This window comes from Cavia porcellus, unplaced genomic scaffold, assembly GCF_034190915.1.
Source record: "Cavia porcellus strain 051 isolate PalLab524CR breed Dunkin Hartley unplaced genomic scaffold, mCavPor4.1 scaffold_5, whole genome shotgun sequence".
Taxonomy (NCBI): domain Eukaryota; kingdom Metazoa; phylum Chordata; class Mammalia; order Rodentia; family Caviidae; genus Cavia; species Cavia porcellus.
In genome coordinates, this window is record NW_026947488.1 from 94,544,782 (window position 1) to 94,561,774 (window position 16,993).

General features: G+C 45.8%; 1 protein-coding gene across 2 annotated transcripts in view; it reads left to right on the forward strand.

Moving 5' to 3' along the window:
• Nucleotides 1-16,993, forward strand: part of Gpat3 (glycerol-3-phosphate acyltransferase 3) — a 58,899-nt gene that overhangs the window by 36,681 nt on the left and 5,225 nt on the right. For both annotated transcript variants that reach the window (XM_063249354.1, XM_003469400.5), the window contains 8 exons: nt 2,148-2,418; nt 4,713-4,787; nt 5,354-5,443; nt 7,440-7,533; nt 11,569-11,684; nt 14,053-14,108; nt 15,074-15,159; nt 16,756-16,884. In XM_063249354.1, coding sequence (XP_063105424.1) covers nt 2,148-2,418; nt 4,713-4,787; nt 5,354-5,443; nt 7,440-7,533; nt 11,569-11,684; nt 14,053-14,108; nt 15,074-15,159; nt 16,756-16,884 — 917 coding nt within the window. The remainder of the gene's footprint in view (nt 1-2,147; nt 2,419-4,712; nt 4,788-5,353; nt 5,444-7,439; nt 7,534-11,568; nt 11,685-14,052; nt 14,109-15,073; nt 15,160-16,755; nt 16,885-16,993) is intronic.

Consider the following 16,993-nt stretch of genomic DNA (forward strand, 5'->3'; position numbering starts at 1 on the left):
TTGTGGATTGTGTGCATAGCCATTCGTTGTTCTTTGATGACCCTCTCGTTTATTATCCGTGTTGAGCACTTAGTGCTGGGTGATAGTGGTCATTTTTCAGTTTAGTGAGAAGAATATGCTGCTGTAAAATTCTTTGAGTTATTTTCTTTATGGAAAATATATCGCTATGGAGAAGAAAATCTAGCTTCATTGCTCAAAGATAAGGTTTTCTTGTTGACATTTTTCCTGTGGATATATATTTCACAGAGTTAAACTACAGTTTAAGCTTCTTTCATTGAATATTATTAACTAATGGACATTAGTAATGCTGTAGAGAGCAACCTCTTTGCAATTCTTATGACCAGAAACCTGGAACTATAATTGTTGATCATTAGAAACTATTTTTAGTCTTTTTGACAAATCATATTTGATGCCAGTTGCTAATAATTCATTCCACACGCCTATAAGTGGCATATGAGAGTACCTGTGTCATTTTAGTTATAGGACTTTCCATGAGACCAAAGTATTGCTGACTTTGATATAGGGAAAAATGTTAACTCTTGACTTGCTAGATGTCAGATATGCTGCTGAATTTGTGTTCCCTGAAATTGAAGAATGAATTAAGGGACAACGTAGGTTAGGAGTAGGAAGATTTTATTGAGAGAGAGACAGCTCCTGAGAGACAGGAGGGGACCCAAAAGTGGGTGCCAACAAGCCCACTTCTCAGAGGAAGTTTTATAGAGTAAAACCATGAGGTGGGTACGTTGTGGGTCAAAACTACAACCAACCAATAAGATTAGAAATATAACTGCTTAGGTATCAGTGTTCCAATGGGAAAGTAGGTTACATAGCAAGGGCACAAGGAAAGAACAAGGACATTTTCACGAAGAGGTCACTCACTGGGTGACTGATGTCGATCTAGACCTTATTGGATCAGGCGATACCAATTATAGTCTTAAATTTATAAGACCAATTGTCTTAAACTTATCGTTTATCCCTTGGGGACCCATGCAGACCTGGTAATTCTTTACCTTGAGGCCTGGTCTCCAACAGATGCACCTCCAGCCATAGTTATAATGTGTTCTCACCTCCTGCACTGATTTTTTTTATCCTTGTCTGGGACTGTCTAGATTATTTTTATTTAACTTAGCTGTCTATAATAATTCAGTAATATACGTAGGTCGTTTGTGTCTCATTCATATTTTTTATTGTAGAGAAATTTCTGATTGATTGATTTTTGAGACAGGGTCTCACTGTGTAGTCCAGGTTATCCTTGAACTCACTATGTAGCCCAGACTGGCCTTGAGCTCACTGGGATACTCCTGCCTCAGCCCCCTGAGTCCGGGGTAACAGGGGTAGGCCACCATGTCTGGCTTTGAGACAGGATCTTGTGTTCAGATTGGCTTAGAACTCACTCTGTAACCTCAAGCTCAGAGTGAGCCCCTCCTGCCTAAGCTTCCTGAGTGCTGAGATTATAGGCACATGCCACAACACCCAGTTTAAATTCTGAATATTTATTAACCATTTACACTACTTTTATGAATTCACTTCATGAACTTGCTTTTCTGCAGTAGCCTGTGGTTTTCTTATTAAACAATTTTTATAGTATTCCCAGAACTCTGAGATGCTAAGGCAGGAGAATCACAAGTTCATTCCCAGCCTTGGCAATTTTAGTAACTTAGTGAGGCCCTGCCTCAAAATAGAAAGTAGAGAAAGGATGCACCGCAGTGAAGGTCCTTTGTTCAGCAGTACTGGGCAAGACAAAGTGTCATGACCCTCAACCATTGTCATCTGTGGTAAATATTTTTGCCATTTTGCATATGTGTTTTGACTTTCCGGGCTTTACCAGGAAAGCACAGAAATCCTTTTTTTTTTTTGCACAGTTTGGATCTGTGTCTGAGAGAGTTTGTTTTCATGAGTTCTTCTGGGGATAGTGTTTGCAGAGGAAATCCAGTCCGGGAGTTAGAAAGAGCCGAACTGAAAGAGCTGGGGAGAGGTTGTTTTGCTGTGGTGTCACCTCTCTCCTGGCCATACCATGCACCTTATTTTAAAGTCTGCGTGTCACTCCACGCACCCATACTTAATTTCTGTAAACTCCACAAAGCTGCCCCATGGGTGAGTCGTGCGGTCCTGTGGCATTTTCTCATGTGCTGATGCTTTCTTTTAAGGTATTATCCAAAGAGATGAATCACCTATGGAGAAAGGGCTCTCTGGTCTTCGAGGAAGGGAGTTTGAGCTCTCTGACGTGTTTTATTTCTCCAAGAAGGGGTTGGAAGCCATTGTGGAAGATGAAGTGACACAGAGGTTCTCCTCAGAGGAGCTAGTGTCCTGGAATCTCCTCACTAGAACCAATACCAACTTCCACTACATCAGCCCTCGGCTTACTCTGGTGTGGGTGCTGGGTGTCGTAATCCGCTATTGTCTCCTCCTGCCTCTGAGGTGAGTCTCCTGCCTGGTGACCTGGCCTGTGTGTAATGGCTGCAGAAGAGCTCGGTGGTGGCCTTCTACCCATCCCCGTAGGAGATGCCCTCAGAATGTGGCTCCTGGGGAAGGCAGCGTCTAATCCCCCCACTGTGTCACCGTGTTTCCCCCAGTGAAGTTGTGCATTCGGAATTCAGTCCGTGTCTTACAGTCTGGGTCCACTTTGGGTTATGACCCTAATTTAAGGAAGGATAGAAAGGGGACTTAACAGAGAAGAGGAGAGAGACAGGATAGCTCCATTTTCCAAGTTGGTGGCTGATTCCATGATGATCACTCGCAGCTCTCCTTAGGAAAGCTCCCCAGCTGGGTCCCCTCTGCTTTTAGGCTTGAACAGTGCCTGAGGAGGGGGAGCCCTGAGCCTGTCTTACTGGAGGCCCAGTGGGGGAGTCATCAGAGTAAAAGACCCTGGACAGTTGGGGTGAAGGCACAATGATGCAGGAGGCAGCCATGGCCTTTGGTGCTGGCCATCTTGCTTCCTTTCCCTGGAGTTGTTCTTGGCTCCTCTTAACAGCTTTCAGTCCTGGTCACAATGGAACCCTTGTTTCTACCCCGGGTGGCTTATACTTATTCCACTGATTGAGTACCAGGAAGACCCTGCTTCAGAAGGGGCCCGTGCATGTGGCTGTCCTCCCTTTTCCTTGTGTTGCCAACGTCATGACATTATGGCACAGCCTGTCTTTGGGGAGTTGCTTCAGCAGTGATAACAAAGTGCATTTCAGGGTTTCATGCACTATTGCTTGAGCCTTAAGCCAGTGTCCCGGAATTGGGGCTCCTGTGCTCTGGGGAGACCTGTGACCTGCCATTCGCATGCACGAAAGAAAGACCTGAGCTTTTATTTTTAATAAAAGCTTCTGTCCTCTTTGTAGTCAGAGCCCTGTTGTTATTCTTAGAAAGAAGCACAACTTTACTGAAACTTACCATGGCTTAGCTCTTGCATCTTGTCTTGGTCCTCAGTCAGGCAGCGTCTCAAGGGTAACTGGGAAAGCCAAGGGAGCGGCACAGAGCGGGAGAGACCACCCTTGGCCTTGGTTAGCTGTCCCCCGGTAGTTGATTGGATTAGTTCATTAGTAAACCAGTACTTACTAGAGTCAAGTGGCAGAGAGAGTTGTGCAAATCAATCACAGATTGAAAAGAATCCAGTAGCGAGGCATCCGAGAACAGAAAGGAAATGCAGAGTGAAGACTCCTGCTCTTAGTATGTACTCTTCAGGGAGAGGAGCCGCTTGGTAAACGATGAGTAAAAGAAGCAGGTGTTACAGAGTGAGCATTTAAAAAAGATCACCCTAGCCGATTGTGGTGGTGCATGTTCGGGAGACTGAGGCAGGAGGATCGCCATGAGTTCTGAGGCCAGCCTGGGCTACATTGTGAGTTCAAGGCCAGCCTGAACTACGTGGTGAGACCTTGTTTCAAAAAAACAAACAAACAATCTTACAAATAAAATGCGATTAAGTTATCTTTATTCCTTATTTACTTTGAAGGATTTTAAATCTCAACATTTCCAAGTAATTGTGTTGACTTTTCTAGAGATGCTTATTTTCCTTATATAGTGATTGGCATGGAAAGGGACAATACAGTGACATAAAGGGATTTCTGCATGGTGATTTGTTCTAATTATTGAAAGAGCTTTGAAGTCCATTCCCTTGTCCAGCTCTCTCAACACCTTGATGATTTTATAGATTGAACGTGACAGTTTTTGAACTAATTTCCAGGCCTTCTATAAGCACATGTAGGCTGGTTATAAATATATGTATTTGGGGCTGGGGGTTTTAGCTCAGTGGCACAGTGCCTGCTGGCAAGCGCAAGGTCCAGAGTTCAATTCCTGGGAACAAAAAAGTGTGTGTGTGTGTGTGTGTGTATGAGAGAGAGAGAGAGAGAGAGAGAGAGAGAGAGAGAGAGAGAGAAAGAGTGTTAGAGACAGGGTCTTGCTATGCAGTTCAGGCTGGCCTTGAGCTTACTTTGTAGCCCAGGCTGGTCTCAAACTTGCAACAATCCTCCTGCCTCAGCCTCCCCAGTGCTGAGATTACAGGTGTGAGCCACCATGCCCAGCTTTATGTTGTTGTTTTGAAAATGGTATCATTTGTTTTTGCAATTATGAAACTTTTTTGCCCTCTCAGAATCTATAGACTTAATCCAAGTTTTTAATGGCTATGTCATATTTCTGCAACTTACCTATGCTTTAGTTATCTAGGACTCTTTAAGTTATTTACCTCCTAGTCACCAACTTTTTGCATGGCTTTCTCTTTTGTTTTTCAGGATTACCCTGGCTTTCATTGGGATCAACCTGCTGGTTATAGGGACGACTCTGGTTGGGCAGCTGCCAGATAGCAGGTGACGTGGCTCTCTTTGTCCAACCGTCAGTAGTAGAATGTGCTTTTCCTTAGCAGAAAGAGCGTTTGCTTGGTTCCTACATGCGGCCTTCATGCCTGCATTGTGCACTGAATGTCTCACAGAGTACTTACTTTCCACTTACTGTGTCTAGTGTGTGGCCCAGCCCACTTGCTAGAACTCTGCTCAGTGCACCTTCGTAGTCTTTGCTTTTCCACAATACTTCCATAAAAATTGAAAGAAGTCTTTTTCAAGAGAAATGAAGAAAAAAACCGAACGCACCAAGGATTTCAAAGGAAAGAAGCCGTCTTGCGGTTGGTGGGGTGGAAGGCCACGTGCTCACGTTGGTCAGTAGTCCATTGTCCTGCAGCAGAAGTGGGCAGCCTCTCTAGGGCGCTGTGCAGTTCTCCTGAGGAGTGTGTGCCACACACTGACGGGCCTCAGACGCTGCCTGTGCTGGCTCGGTGGGACACAGCACAGCCTGCTGTCATCACTAGCACCTGCGGCGTCACTGTCCTGTCCCCTGGAAGTGTCTGGAACCGCGGGGTGAGACATCCTTTCTCTTGCAGCTTCAAGAGCCAGCTGAGCCAAGTGGTGCATCTAACCTGCTGCCGGATCTGTGTGCGCGCCCTCTCGGGGACCATTCATTACCACAACAAGTGAGTCCCTGCCCAGCCTCCCTGGCGGGGACACCCTGGGCCAGTGCTTCCCACATGTATCCTTGGTTTGTGATAGACACTTCAGTTGTAGAACTCTCCCCTACCTGAACAGCAAAGTCAGACAAAATCTGCCTGGCATTCATAACTTTGCTTGAACCAAAAATCCAGTGTGAAAAACCTTTCAGGCTGACAATGAGTTGCATGTGTTGTCTTGCTGTGCACACACGAAAGGGGTGACGCTTCATACAGTGCTGTGTGCAGTAAGAGCCTGGTCCTCACCTTGTTTGTGTAAATACTGTAACTGTGGCTCCAAAGAAAGTCAGTGGTACCAGCAGCAAAGTTAAGAGGAAAGCCGAGAACCACAATAAAGAAATTGTGAAATCTCTTAAAATCCAGGCAAAGTGAATTTGTAAATGGAAATTTGGACCTCAGAATCGGTTCTTTAGTTTTCTGTTACTTATGGGAGAAACATGCTCAGTTCTTCATCTTTTCTGTGTTCAGACATGGCTTTGTAAGGAGCCTCACAAAGCTGCTCAGCTGGCTTCACACTGGTTATCGGCACGGAGGGTCACAGCAAACGGGCACGGTTAGGCCTGGCGTGAGGGTGGTGTCTGTGGCCTGCAATGTGCTGAGGTCTGGACCAGCTTCCTGATTTCGGCCTTGCCACGTGTAAAATTCCAGAACAGGTCCGGAGAGGGATACACTGTGGTGCTCTCATCCTTGAATAGAGAGGGTAAAGGTAGTTGAGGGAAAGCACCGTATAAGCTAAGTGAAAATTGTTGGGTTTCTAAACTACTGGTTTTGGTTTGTTTTTGAGATGGGGTCTCACTGTGTAGCCCAGGCTGGCCCTGACTTGCTGCAGTCCTCTTGCCTCAGCCCCCTGGGTACTGGGATTATAGGTGTGCACCACTGCACCTGGTTTGAATTACTTTTCTGTGAATTAATTTAATTTTTATTGTATTTCATAAAATACCATTTCTTATAAAAAAAAAAAAAGTCCTAGGAAGCCAGGCATGGTGGGGCAAGCCTGTAATCTCAGTACTCAGGAGGCTGAGGCAGATGGATCACTACCAGTTTGAGGCCAGCCTGGGCTATACACAGTTCAAGGGCTGCCTGGACTGCATAGTGAGACCCTGGCTCAAGAAGACTACCAGAAAAAAAAAAAAATCTAGGAAGGATATCCATGTCTTGCGGAGTGGCTCTTTTTGTCTCATTTGTTGAAGAGAAACATTTTGTTTCACCATGTATTACCAACATAAAAAGATCCTTAAAATTTTAAATCCTGATTTTGCAGTTGGGCAGTCTGGCAGAAGTGTGGAGAAAGCACTTTAGTGGCTTAGAGGTTCACAGTTTACTGGAGAAGTGCTTCTGGTGTCCAGGAGACTGTGCTAAAAGCTATTATTTATGTATTTGAGGCTTTTGCTAGGAGGGCCCAGGCAAAGCTGCTTTGCTATACTTGTATAAAGTTCTGGTTTAGCTCAGGGGCAGGGATGGGCAGACCATTCTGCTGGCTCAAGGCTGAATCTGACTTTGCTCTGTAAACAAAGTTCTGTTGGAACTCCACAGGGCTCCTTCCTTTAATATTATCTGTGGCTGTCATCGGGCCACAGGGCTAGTCCAGCAGATGTGACAAGGATGTCTGGCCCTTAGAGCCTGAAGTGCTCACTCTGTCCCTTGACAAGAATGGTTTACCAACCTCAGTTCCAGGGGGATGAGGAGGCTGTGGTGAATGTATTCAGGGTCTCCAGGAAGCCACTAAACAGTGATGCTTATGGAGGTCAAAATAATACGAAAATATTTAAGGTTAAACAAGCATGACTATGAACTACAAGGGGAGGGTTGTGGGTCCCTTCTCCTGTCGTCAGCACACATTGGGATTACCTTGTGAAGAGGCATCTGTGGACCTCCTCCCTCAGAAGGATGCGTCTCTTCCTGCTGCTTTGCGAACTCTCGGCCATTTACCAGGGCTTCGTGTTTACATTGTTTGTGATTGCAGGCAGCACCGGCCCCAGAAGGGCGGCATTTGTGTCGCCAACCACACGTCACCCATCGATGTGTTGATCCTGACAACTGATGGATGCTATGCGATGGTAAGAACGGCTCACTAGTAACGTTCCAGCAGTTGTGTGCTTAAGTTGTTCAAATTTTAACATTCTGACAAATCAAAAGTGTCCCATTAGAAATTCAGCTTATCGTGTTGTAGATGTGTGAGTTATGTAATGTATTTACATCAGAAGCAAACAGTGAAAGGAAGTTGTCATTACATTTAAGGCAGTAAAACTTAATGAAATGTAGACTTGTCGGAACTGATGGTGCTTTGAAAAGTTGATTCCATTTCGCTTGTAAAATCCCTGCCAGTATTTAATAATACTTCACGAGATTCAGGCTTTCCTCCTTAGAGGACACAATCCCCTAGGCCACTGATTCTTTGCTTCTCCAGGGAGATGCACACTGTGCATGGCTCTTGATTGACCCTCTGGCAACAAAGGCAGGTATTGACCCCACGCTGCTTTTCCCAGACCCGCACACAGCCTCAGAAGCAAAGCAAAACATGAAACCAGCGCATCTAAAGTCAATGGTAAAAGCAAACCACAGCAGAAACCACTTCCTAGCAGTTTTTCAAATTTGTGCTTTTTATCGCATATATATATATATATATGTATATATATATATATTTTTTTTCCCCTTTTTCTTTTTTTGAGGCAGAGTCAGTTCAGGCTGGCCTTTAGCTCACTTTGTAGTCCAGGGTGATCTCCTCGGACTTGCAATGGTCGTCTTGCCTCAGCCTCCTGAATGCTGGGATTATAGGCATGCGCAACCATGCCTGGATTATTGCTCTTACATATTTGTCAGGACTTCCCACGACTAAGTGTCAGGTGAATTCGGGACAGTAATGGAAGGTGGCCTCTCCTGAGCAGTGGCTTCGTGTCCCATGATGTGCGGGTGTGTGCAGATACAGGGATTAGACAGGGCCCTGGAGGTCTTTCCTCTTCCCATGGTGGAGGGTTGGGCTTTGCGGGAGCATGAGTTTTATTTCCCTGGTACTCTGTAGTGTTGACAGTTTGTTTTGGTTCTTTTCTTTCTTTCTTTTTTTTTTGTTTTTGAGACAAGGTCTCACTGTGTAGTGCAGGCTGGCCTTGAACTCATGGGGATCCTCCTGCTCAGCCTCCTCAGTGCTGGGGTTACAGGTGGGTGGTGCCCCCCTGGCCCTGGTCTGGTGCCTTCCTGAGAAGGTGCCCTTGGTGGTTGGGTGCTGCTGCCGCAGGTGAGTAGAAAGGCCTGTACACGTGCTAGTATCTGATGTCTGGGTTAGGGTCAATGAGAGGCTTAAAAATCATTTTCGGAGAGTTGAGATTGCACCGTGTTTTGGCACTGAGCTGCATCCCTGGCCCTTTTTATTTTTCACGATGAGACAGAAGGTGTTGAGCCACTGAGTTGCCCTGGTGGTGCTAGATCTTATGATCCTCCAGTCTCAGCCTCCTACAGTGCTAGAATTAGATGTGTGTGTCACCTCATTAGCTAATAATGGAATTTTGAAGGCCTCTTTGAAATTTGTCATTTGTTTAAAGCTGTCTAAAATATAAATTTGGTTGCTATTCTTGGACAGCTACCCGTTAACACAGTATTAAATTCCTCTAAATAATGAAACACTTCCGAATCTAAGACGCTTCAGCTGGCTTTGTGAAAATCATAGGAACTGGTGTGGCTTGCTCCTTTTCAGGCTTAGCAGTTAGCCAACAGGGAGGGAGTTTAAAATCGAAAGCCACTTATTATGCATCATACAGATGTGAGTGGGGTACAGGTCACTGTACCCCCGAAGCCCGGGCACAGGCAGGTTGGGAGTGCAGGGGCTGCCCCTTGCAGCCGGCGATCCGCCGCCCCTCGCGGATCCTGCGGTGGCACCGGGCTGGGCAGGGCTCTCGGGAGCCTGCTCTGAGAGCGAGCGCCAGGGTCTCGGCTGCTCCCGGCCAGCCTGCACCACCTCAGCGCCCCAGCTGCGGCCTGGGATGAGGTTTCTGCAGTGGCCTGAGGTCACCTGGGCCGTGACTGCGATGCCGAGTGGGGATCCCCGAGTGGGGTGCTGCGGCCATGTGTGACTAGGTGCAGTGCGTCGCTGGCCGAGGGTGCAAAGAGCCGGAGCCAGGCAACTGCGAGTCCTCTGGGACTGGCACGCGAAACCCGCACTGACCGGAAGTGTCTGGCACGGAGCAGAAGTGCAGGAAAAGAGTCGCTGTACTGGAGGGCAGCCGGGATTGCCATGGTGACTTTTCTTTACTAAAAAGAAGAACTTTTAATTTACAAGTTAAAAATAGCCAGAGATTTAGCTCAGCAGCGTAGCGCCTGCCTGGTAAACGCCAAGTTTGAGTTCGATCCCCGGTGCCAGAACAAAACACCCCACTAAAAGTTAAAAATAATGTGTATTGTGGAATGGCTAAATCAAGGTAATGCACGTAGCCATGACCTCGAGGACTTTTTTTTTTTCTTTTGAAGACCTTTACTTTTCAAATTAGAAGCATTTGCAGTCTGGAATAAGGACAGTGTTTCCTGGCACAGCCACATCCGCTCCCCGCTTTTATCCGTTAGTGACGCGCTGCCTCATTTTCTTCAGGGCTTGTGCTCTTGTGCCGGTTCCTTCTGTCTGTACATGAAACTGTGTGTAAAATATTTGTGTTTTTGATATACATATGTTAAGGTTTATAATATTTATACTGGAGATCTGAATTATATGCCAGTGTTTCCAGTTAGTAGAGTTCTTTGTTAGTATTTTTGAGTAACTATTTGTATCTTCTGTTTTTTCATGATAAAAAGTCTATTATCTAATGATATCAATATACTCATTTTCTCAATCTTATAATTTATTTAAATTGTTTCACCTGTGTAATATTTATTTTTTTGGGTGCTAGGACTCGTACTCAGGGCCTCATGCTTGCCAGGCAGCTGCTGCGCCTGTTTAATATTTAAAAATCAAATGTAAGTCAGACAAGGTGACACACACTTGTGAAAAGCAAAAGCCCGCAGAAGTACAAATAAAAAAGCAAACAGAAACCCCAAATTCAGGGTTAAATTTTTGTAGTCCTATCCAAGTTGGTGTATGGTTGGATACAATCAGTGTTTGTGAATTTCTTGGATTTTCTCCCTTTTGCTTCAGCCTCTTTAAGTCATTTGAGATACCTTTGAGTTTCCCTCAGCTCACTTGTAATTTATTACCATCCTTGTGGTTTTAATTTTACTTTTTGAATATGTAGGCAGTTCACATGCTGCCAGATCAAAAAAGGTGGTATCAAGGAGACATCCCTCCCCCGTCCAGTGTACCCTGCTCCTTTTCACACTTGTAGGCTCCCAACTTCAGTGCTGTGGGTTATCCTTTCGTATTTGTTTCTGTAGAAAGAAGCAGGTGCACATTGTGTTACCCCCCCCCTTTTAGTCATACCTGCAAGGTAACATCCTTACTTGTTCTTTGGTGCTTTTTGCTTACCCTCTCATGTGCATCACTGCTTATCAGTCATAGAAAGAACCTTGCTGTATAACATTCCACTGTAGTGTGTACCCTGTTTATTCACCCATTTCTCAGTATTCGTACATTTGCATAGTCACAGTATTTTACAGTAATAAGCGAAGTGATGGTTAATGACCTCGTTCATTTTCATTTTGTTGAAGATATGGCTTCAGGGTCAATTCGTAAAAGGAAAATCCCTGAGATGAAGGACAGATGCATGTGTAACCTTGATAGGTGTTACCCGTTTCCTTCTACTGTGTTATAATCCCCTCTGGAGGATGGAATCTGGTGTGTTGTCACGTTGAATAGCTGTGAGTGTGATGGGTATGAAATGACCTTTCAGTGTAGTTTTAATTTGAATTTTACCAATCCTGATCAAGTTGTGCTCCTAGTTTTTAAAACTAATGCATAGTTCACGTAGCTACGTACGCTAAAGTGCACTTGTACTGCCAGAGAGTGCTTTGCTTACATTTGGCCTTTCAAGAGCTTCGGTTAGACTTAGGATTGAAGTATTTAGAAGGCAGCTGATCTTGTCTCCAGGTGGGTAGAGGAATTGTTACTTTTTTAAAAAGTTGTTTCTGGATCACTGCACTTTTTCATTTTTCTCTTTTTGCCCTGGTTCTTCTAGGTTGGTCAAGTTCACGGTGGATTGATGGGGGTTATTCAGAGAGCCATGGTCAAGGCATGTCCTCATGTCTGGTTTGAGCGCTCAGAGATGAAGGATCGACACCTGGTTACCAAGAGGTAGTACTGGGCTGGGGATACAGCCCAGCAGCATAAGCATCTGGCTGGCAAGCGCAAGGTCCTGAGTTCAATTCCCAGTATTCCCCTCCACTTCCCAAGAAAAAAACCAAAAAAAAGCAGAGAGGTAGGACTGAGATTACCGGGTTAGCAGAAGCTGATAAATTGAGGCTCTGGCCAGAGTAGGCAGGGACCTATTATACTTCAGAATTAGAACATACAGAGCTCTAGTATAGTTGAAGTTTTCCTGATGAATCACTCAGCAAGATTTTAGAAAGTTCTGTATTCAAGGTGGGATATGAAGAGATGAGAAGGCTCATAGGTCTATGTTGCTATGGCTTAGGTATAGTCCTGGCAGTGAACTTTTGAAGTTGTTGTGTTGAAGGCTGAATAATTGCCAACTGCTCAGTATATAGATGCTTAAGCACTGTCACTGAAGTCCAGCTACAGTCAGAGCTCATGACCTTGTGTCAGTCAGCTTTCTGTTACTGTGCCAAAATACTGGAGACAGTTTAGTAGAAGGGTCTTTCTCTCCTGGGTCCTGATTTCAGAGGGTGCAGGCCATGGCTAGTGCAGTTCAAAGGGCCACTTGGTGTGGCACAGCAGGACGAGGAGGCGTGTTCACCTCCTGGGGCCTGGGAAGCAGGAGAGCAGGGCCTCAGAGTTCCAGCAGGACTGGGAGAGCAGCCTCCAGGGCCGACTGCCTTCCAGAGGGGGCCCCACCTCCTGAAGTTCATTCTGGGAGTGCTTGGGCTGGCAGCAACTCCCTGCACTACACCTGGCCTGAGCACACCCCCCCCCCCCTGGTGTGGGGAGCACAGCAGATCCCCGTGGAAAGGGAAGGGGGAACATCAGGGCCCAAGAAGAGGCAGCCACCAGGAACTTCTGTCAGGGAGAACAGCTTCTTGCCTGCGGCCCTTAAGTGGAGGTGACTCTGGTCATTGCTTCTATAAATGTGTGGTGGCCCAGGCCTTTTCTTCTTTCCATTACTGGGAATTGAACCCAGGGCCTTTGCACTGAGCTGCATTCCCAGTATTTTTTTATTTTTTTATTTTTGAAACAGGGTCTCACTCAGTTGCTAAGTTGCCCAGGTTGGGTTTAAACTTGTGATCCTCCTGCCACAGCTCCCAGAACAGCACTTGTTAGAATCTGCTTCTGGTTGGAACCTGTGTTTCCTGTCTTGAGGTGATTGGCAGTGGGGTACTCGGGCAGCTGTCTTCTCTTACTTTACCAGCTTCCAGGGAGCGGTGAGTTGCAGTTGTGTCCAGCTGCGAGGAGGACAGGCCTCATTTTTTAGGATATGTGCTGCTGAAATGAGCACCAGGTAACTTCTTTTAGAAACGGCTCACCAATTAAACATACTCGAGGTCCTTCTCACCAAACAAAGAATTAAATGATTTAAGCCCAAAATGCTGCCGAACATTTATTTGTAAAGTGGAAGTGAGGCAGAAACTGACTGCAGAGCAAACTTGGAACAAGTGAGGAAGAGAGAAAGCAAAAGCAAAAGCACATCCTCTCTGGAAGACACAGGGCAGGCTACTGTTGAGAGTCAGGAGAGCAGGCTCCTCCTGGTCCCCGACCCCGCAGCCCGCCAGAAGTCCCACAGAGGGGTCCCCGGGCTGTGCTGTGCGAATCCTGGGTCTCCCATGCCTCCCTTCTCAGCTAGTCTAAACCACGCCCTGTGGGAGAGCTTCCTCCTGCGCTCTATGGCAGGTGCTTCCTCGGAAGTTCATCCTGGCTTGCTTTACGAGTCTCCTGCTCCCTGGCTGGAAGGCAGGCAGGTGTGGCCCTCAAGGGCTCAAGCTCAGGTCACAGTGGCAAGGGTGCTTTTCAAGAGTGAGCCAAAGACACCAGAAGTCACTCACTTCGAAATTAGAATAGAGCATTTGAAAGACTGCAGAACTCATTTCTTTTACTTTTTTAATTTTTTAAAAATATTTTTGAAAAATGGGGGCTGGGGATTTAGGCCAGCGGCATAAGTGCCTGCCTGGCAAGTGCAAAGTCATGAGTTAGAGACCTGGTGCCAAATAATGATAATAATAATAGTAATAAACTTTTTTTTGTTTTTTTGAGACTGGGTCTTGTTCTGCAATTCAGGCTGGCCTTGAACTCACTTTGTATCCTAGCCTGCCTCAAACTTGCAGCGACCCTCCTGCCTCGTTCTCTCGAGTCCTGGGATACAGGTGTGCACCTGACTCTTGGGTTTTTAAAGAAAGGCACATCTGGAGCTTAATTCCCTCACCTGTCCCTGACTGCTGCTTGCCCTGTTGCTTTTAAGTTACATTTGTGCTTGTTGAGTGTGAGGAATATGAGAAAGGACTCCGGTCTCCCTCTTTTGAAAGATAAAATTTTGATGTGTTTTTCTTTACAGACTAAAGGAACATATTGCTGATAAGAAAAAATTGCCCATATTAATCTTCCCTGAAGGTAAGAATGCAGATTGCCTCTCTACTGTTTTGTTCAACTTTATAATATCTAATGAGATAGACAATTCTTTTTAAGGAAACAAGAGACATCGTTGATAACCATTGTTGATAACCTTGTACTCTGTTTTACATCATGTGCTATGTCTATCCTTGGTTTTGACTGACAGCTTTGTTTTGCCATATTTGACTTTATTCTCTCCCCCCTAAAAAGTAATAAGAACTAAGGAGTAATAAAACCCAAAATGTAAATTTTGTTGTAAAAAAGAGAGGGGAAAAAAGAGCTCTAAAGGATACAACAGCAAGTGTGTTTAAGGGTGTTAAATAGCTGACCATATTAATGTTTTTGGTTGGATCATTGAACACAACTGTTTGCAGTCTCACTGTTTGAATGTCCACTTTGTATTCTTTGATACTGTAATTTGAGCAACTATTTCTAAGATGATAATATGTAATCTATTAACTGGTGATTTCTTACTTTTTTTTTTTTTTTTGTAGTTCTGTATTACGTGTACCCTTACACCGCTTTGTTTTGTTTTGTGTTTTTCTCTTTTTCCTTTTAAATAAAATTAAAAAAAAAAAAAAGAATGCAGATTACTGTCCACCACACTCCAGGGAAACGGCGGTCCCTGAAAGTGGTGGGTGGAATGCATTGGGGCTGGCCTTCTGGGTCAGGTCTCTCCTGTCCTGTAGGAACGGGTCAGGAGGGTAGGAGTTTTTCTGACCCATCAATTTCTTATTGTCTCTTGAGCTTTGGTGGCAGTCATGGCACACTTTTGAATTTGTCTTTTCTGGGTAGTACCCTGAGAAAGGTATTGTCTGTGACTTTTTAATGGTTGTGTCTTACTTTGGGTTGGGTTTTCTTGAGAGAGGTCCTATGTAGCCCAGGCTGCCTCCACCTCCCAAGTGCTGAGATAACAGGTAAATTTTAAAAAAATGACTCACACTGTTACTCTTGTCTGCCTTCAGGGACCTGCATCAACAATACTTCGGTCATGATGTTTAAAAAAGGAAGCTTTGAGATCGGAGGAACTATACATCCAGTCGCAATCAAGGTGAAGCATTTTAAAAGGGCATTGGATTGGTGCTGGTGTTTTTGACATAATTACAAATGTAAAATTTGCAGGAATGAGGGACAGCTGCATGCTCTGTTCAGGTCTCTGCTAGTTCTTCGCTTTTGCCCCATTTCTTTTTCTCATCCTCTCTCCCTCTCCCCCTTTGTATGTAGGTACATACTGGGCAGCTGTGTGCCAGGGGTCAGTTATATTGAGTAATAAGAATGTGGTCACTGGGGGCTGGGGATTTAGCTCAGCGGCATAAGCGCCTGCCTTGCAAGCAGGAAGTTGTGAGTTCAATCCCTGGTACCGATAAGACCACCCCCCCCCCCAAAAAAAAGAGAGAATATGGTCACTGGTTGCTTCACCGTGTGTGGAGAGCCGTGTGCCCTGCATGCTGGGTGCCAGCAGGCCTGGACCCCGGGAACCAGAGGCTGCTCACTCCTTGTCCTGGTGCAGCCCAGTACCCTGCGACTGTTGGGTGCACCGTGGCTGGGACCGGTGTCAGCTTGTTTACTGCTGTTTTTAAAAAGCCAGAAACCTGAATTGGACTCCAGGGTGTGCTTCAAAGGACGTCTTCACACACACTCTGTGCTTCCTGGAATTGACGTTTAGAAGTTTAGCTGTGAGACTCAGCAGGGAGAGAAAAGCAACCAAGACAGATTATAAGACGTTTTTCCATCATATTCCTCTCTGAGACTCCCAGGGTTTTTAGTATCTCCAGAATATATTTTTCCATTTTTTGTAAGATTCAAAAGTAATATAAACTCTAAAAGGTCCTCTAAAAAAGCTCTGCAAAAAGTAGAAATGAAGAGGACCTGATGAGGAGAGAGACTGGAGAGCAGCGTGCTGCAGCAGCAGGCGCTCGAGGAGCCCCGCTGCCCCGTCAGACTGGAGGCCCCGGAGGAGGTGGCCCAGGGTCCATTAGGATGACCTCCTGCAGTGCGGCCTAAGCATTGGGAACCAAGGGGAAGGTGCTTCCACAAAGGTGCACCCAGATCGAGTGGGGAAAGGTTAGGGAAGGAACTCAGGGCGCTGAAAGGATCGCCTCCCTGGGGAGGACAGAGAAGCAGAAACAGAGGCCGTAATGCGGGTTTTTATGAAGGGTTTTCGAAGAGAAGACGGAAGGTAACAAGTTCGGAATGGTCTTACCAAGGTGGAAAAGCCTCAAGCTGCCCGGAAGAGCACATTAGCTCTGAAGCTGCTGCTTAGTGGTGGGAGGAGAGGCCACACAAAAAGAAGACTTTAGCAAAATAAAATTCTCTTACCATTTGGGGAAAGAAACAAAAAGAGTGTGGTCATTAGTGAAAAAGATATTGTCCCTCCTTTCCAGTTCCGGCCTTCTGGCTGTAGAGACACCTATTTGCTAGTTCCATGAGTACCTCCCCGTGGCATTGCCCTGGGGCACTGTCTAGAAAAGCACTGTCTCTAGTCAGGGGAGTTAGCTCACCTGGTTTTCTTTTTGTGATCAGTTCTGACAAAAAGAAGAGTATTTGCCTTTTGGAGTCTGACAGCTGTTTGCCTGCCGTTCCAAAAACGCTGACGAAGCCACCACTGTGTGCCTGACCAGGGTGCATCTTTCTTTTCTTTTCTCAGTATAACCCCCAGTTTGGTGATGCCTTTTGGAACAGCAGTAAATACAACATAGTGAGCTACCTGCTTCGCGTGATGACCAGCTGGGCCATCGTCTGTGACGTGTGGTACCTGCCACCCATGACCAGAGAGGTATTCCTCAGATCACACCTGGGCTTGTGCACTGACCCAGGAGCTCGGAACCTGGGCCCTCACCTCTTCACACTGTGCCTTTCTGTGTTCCCAACAACAGTAATATGTC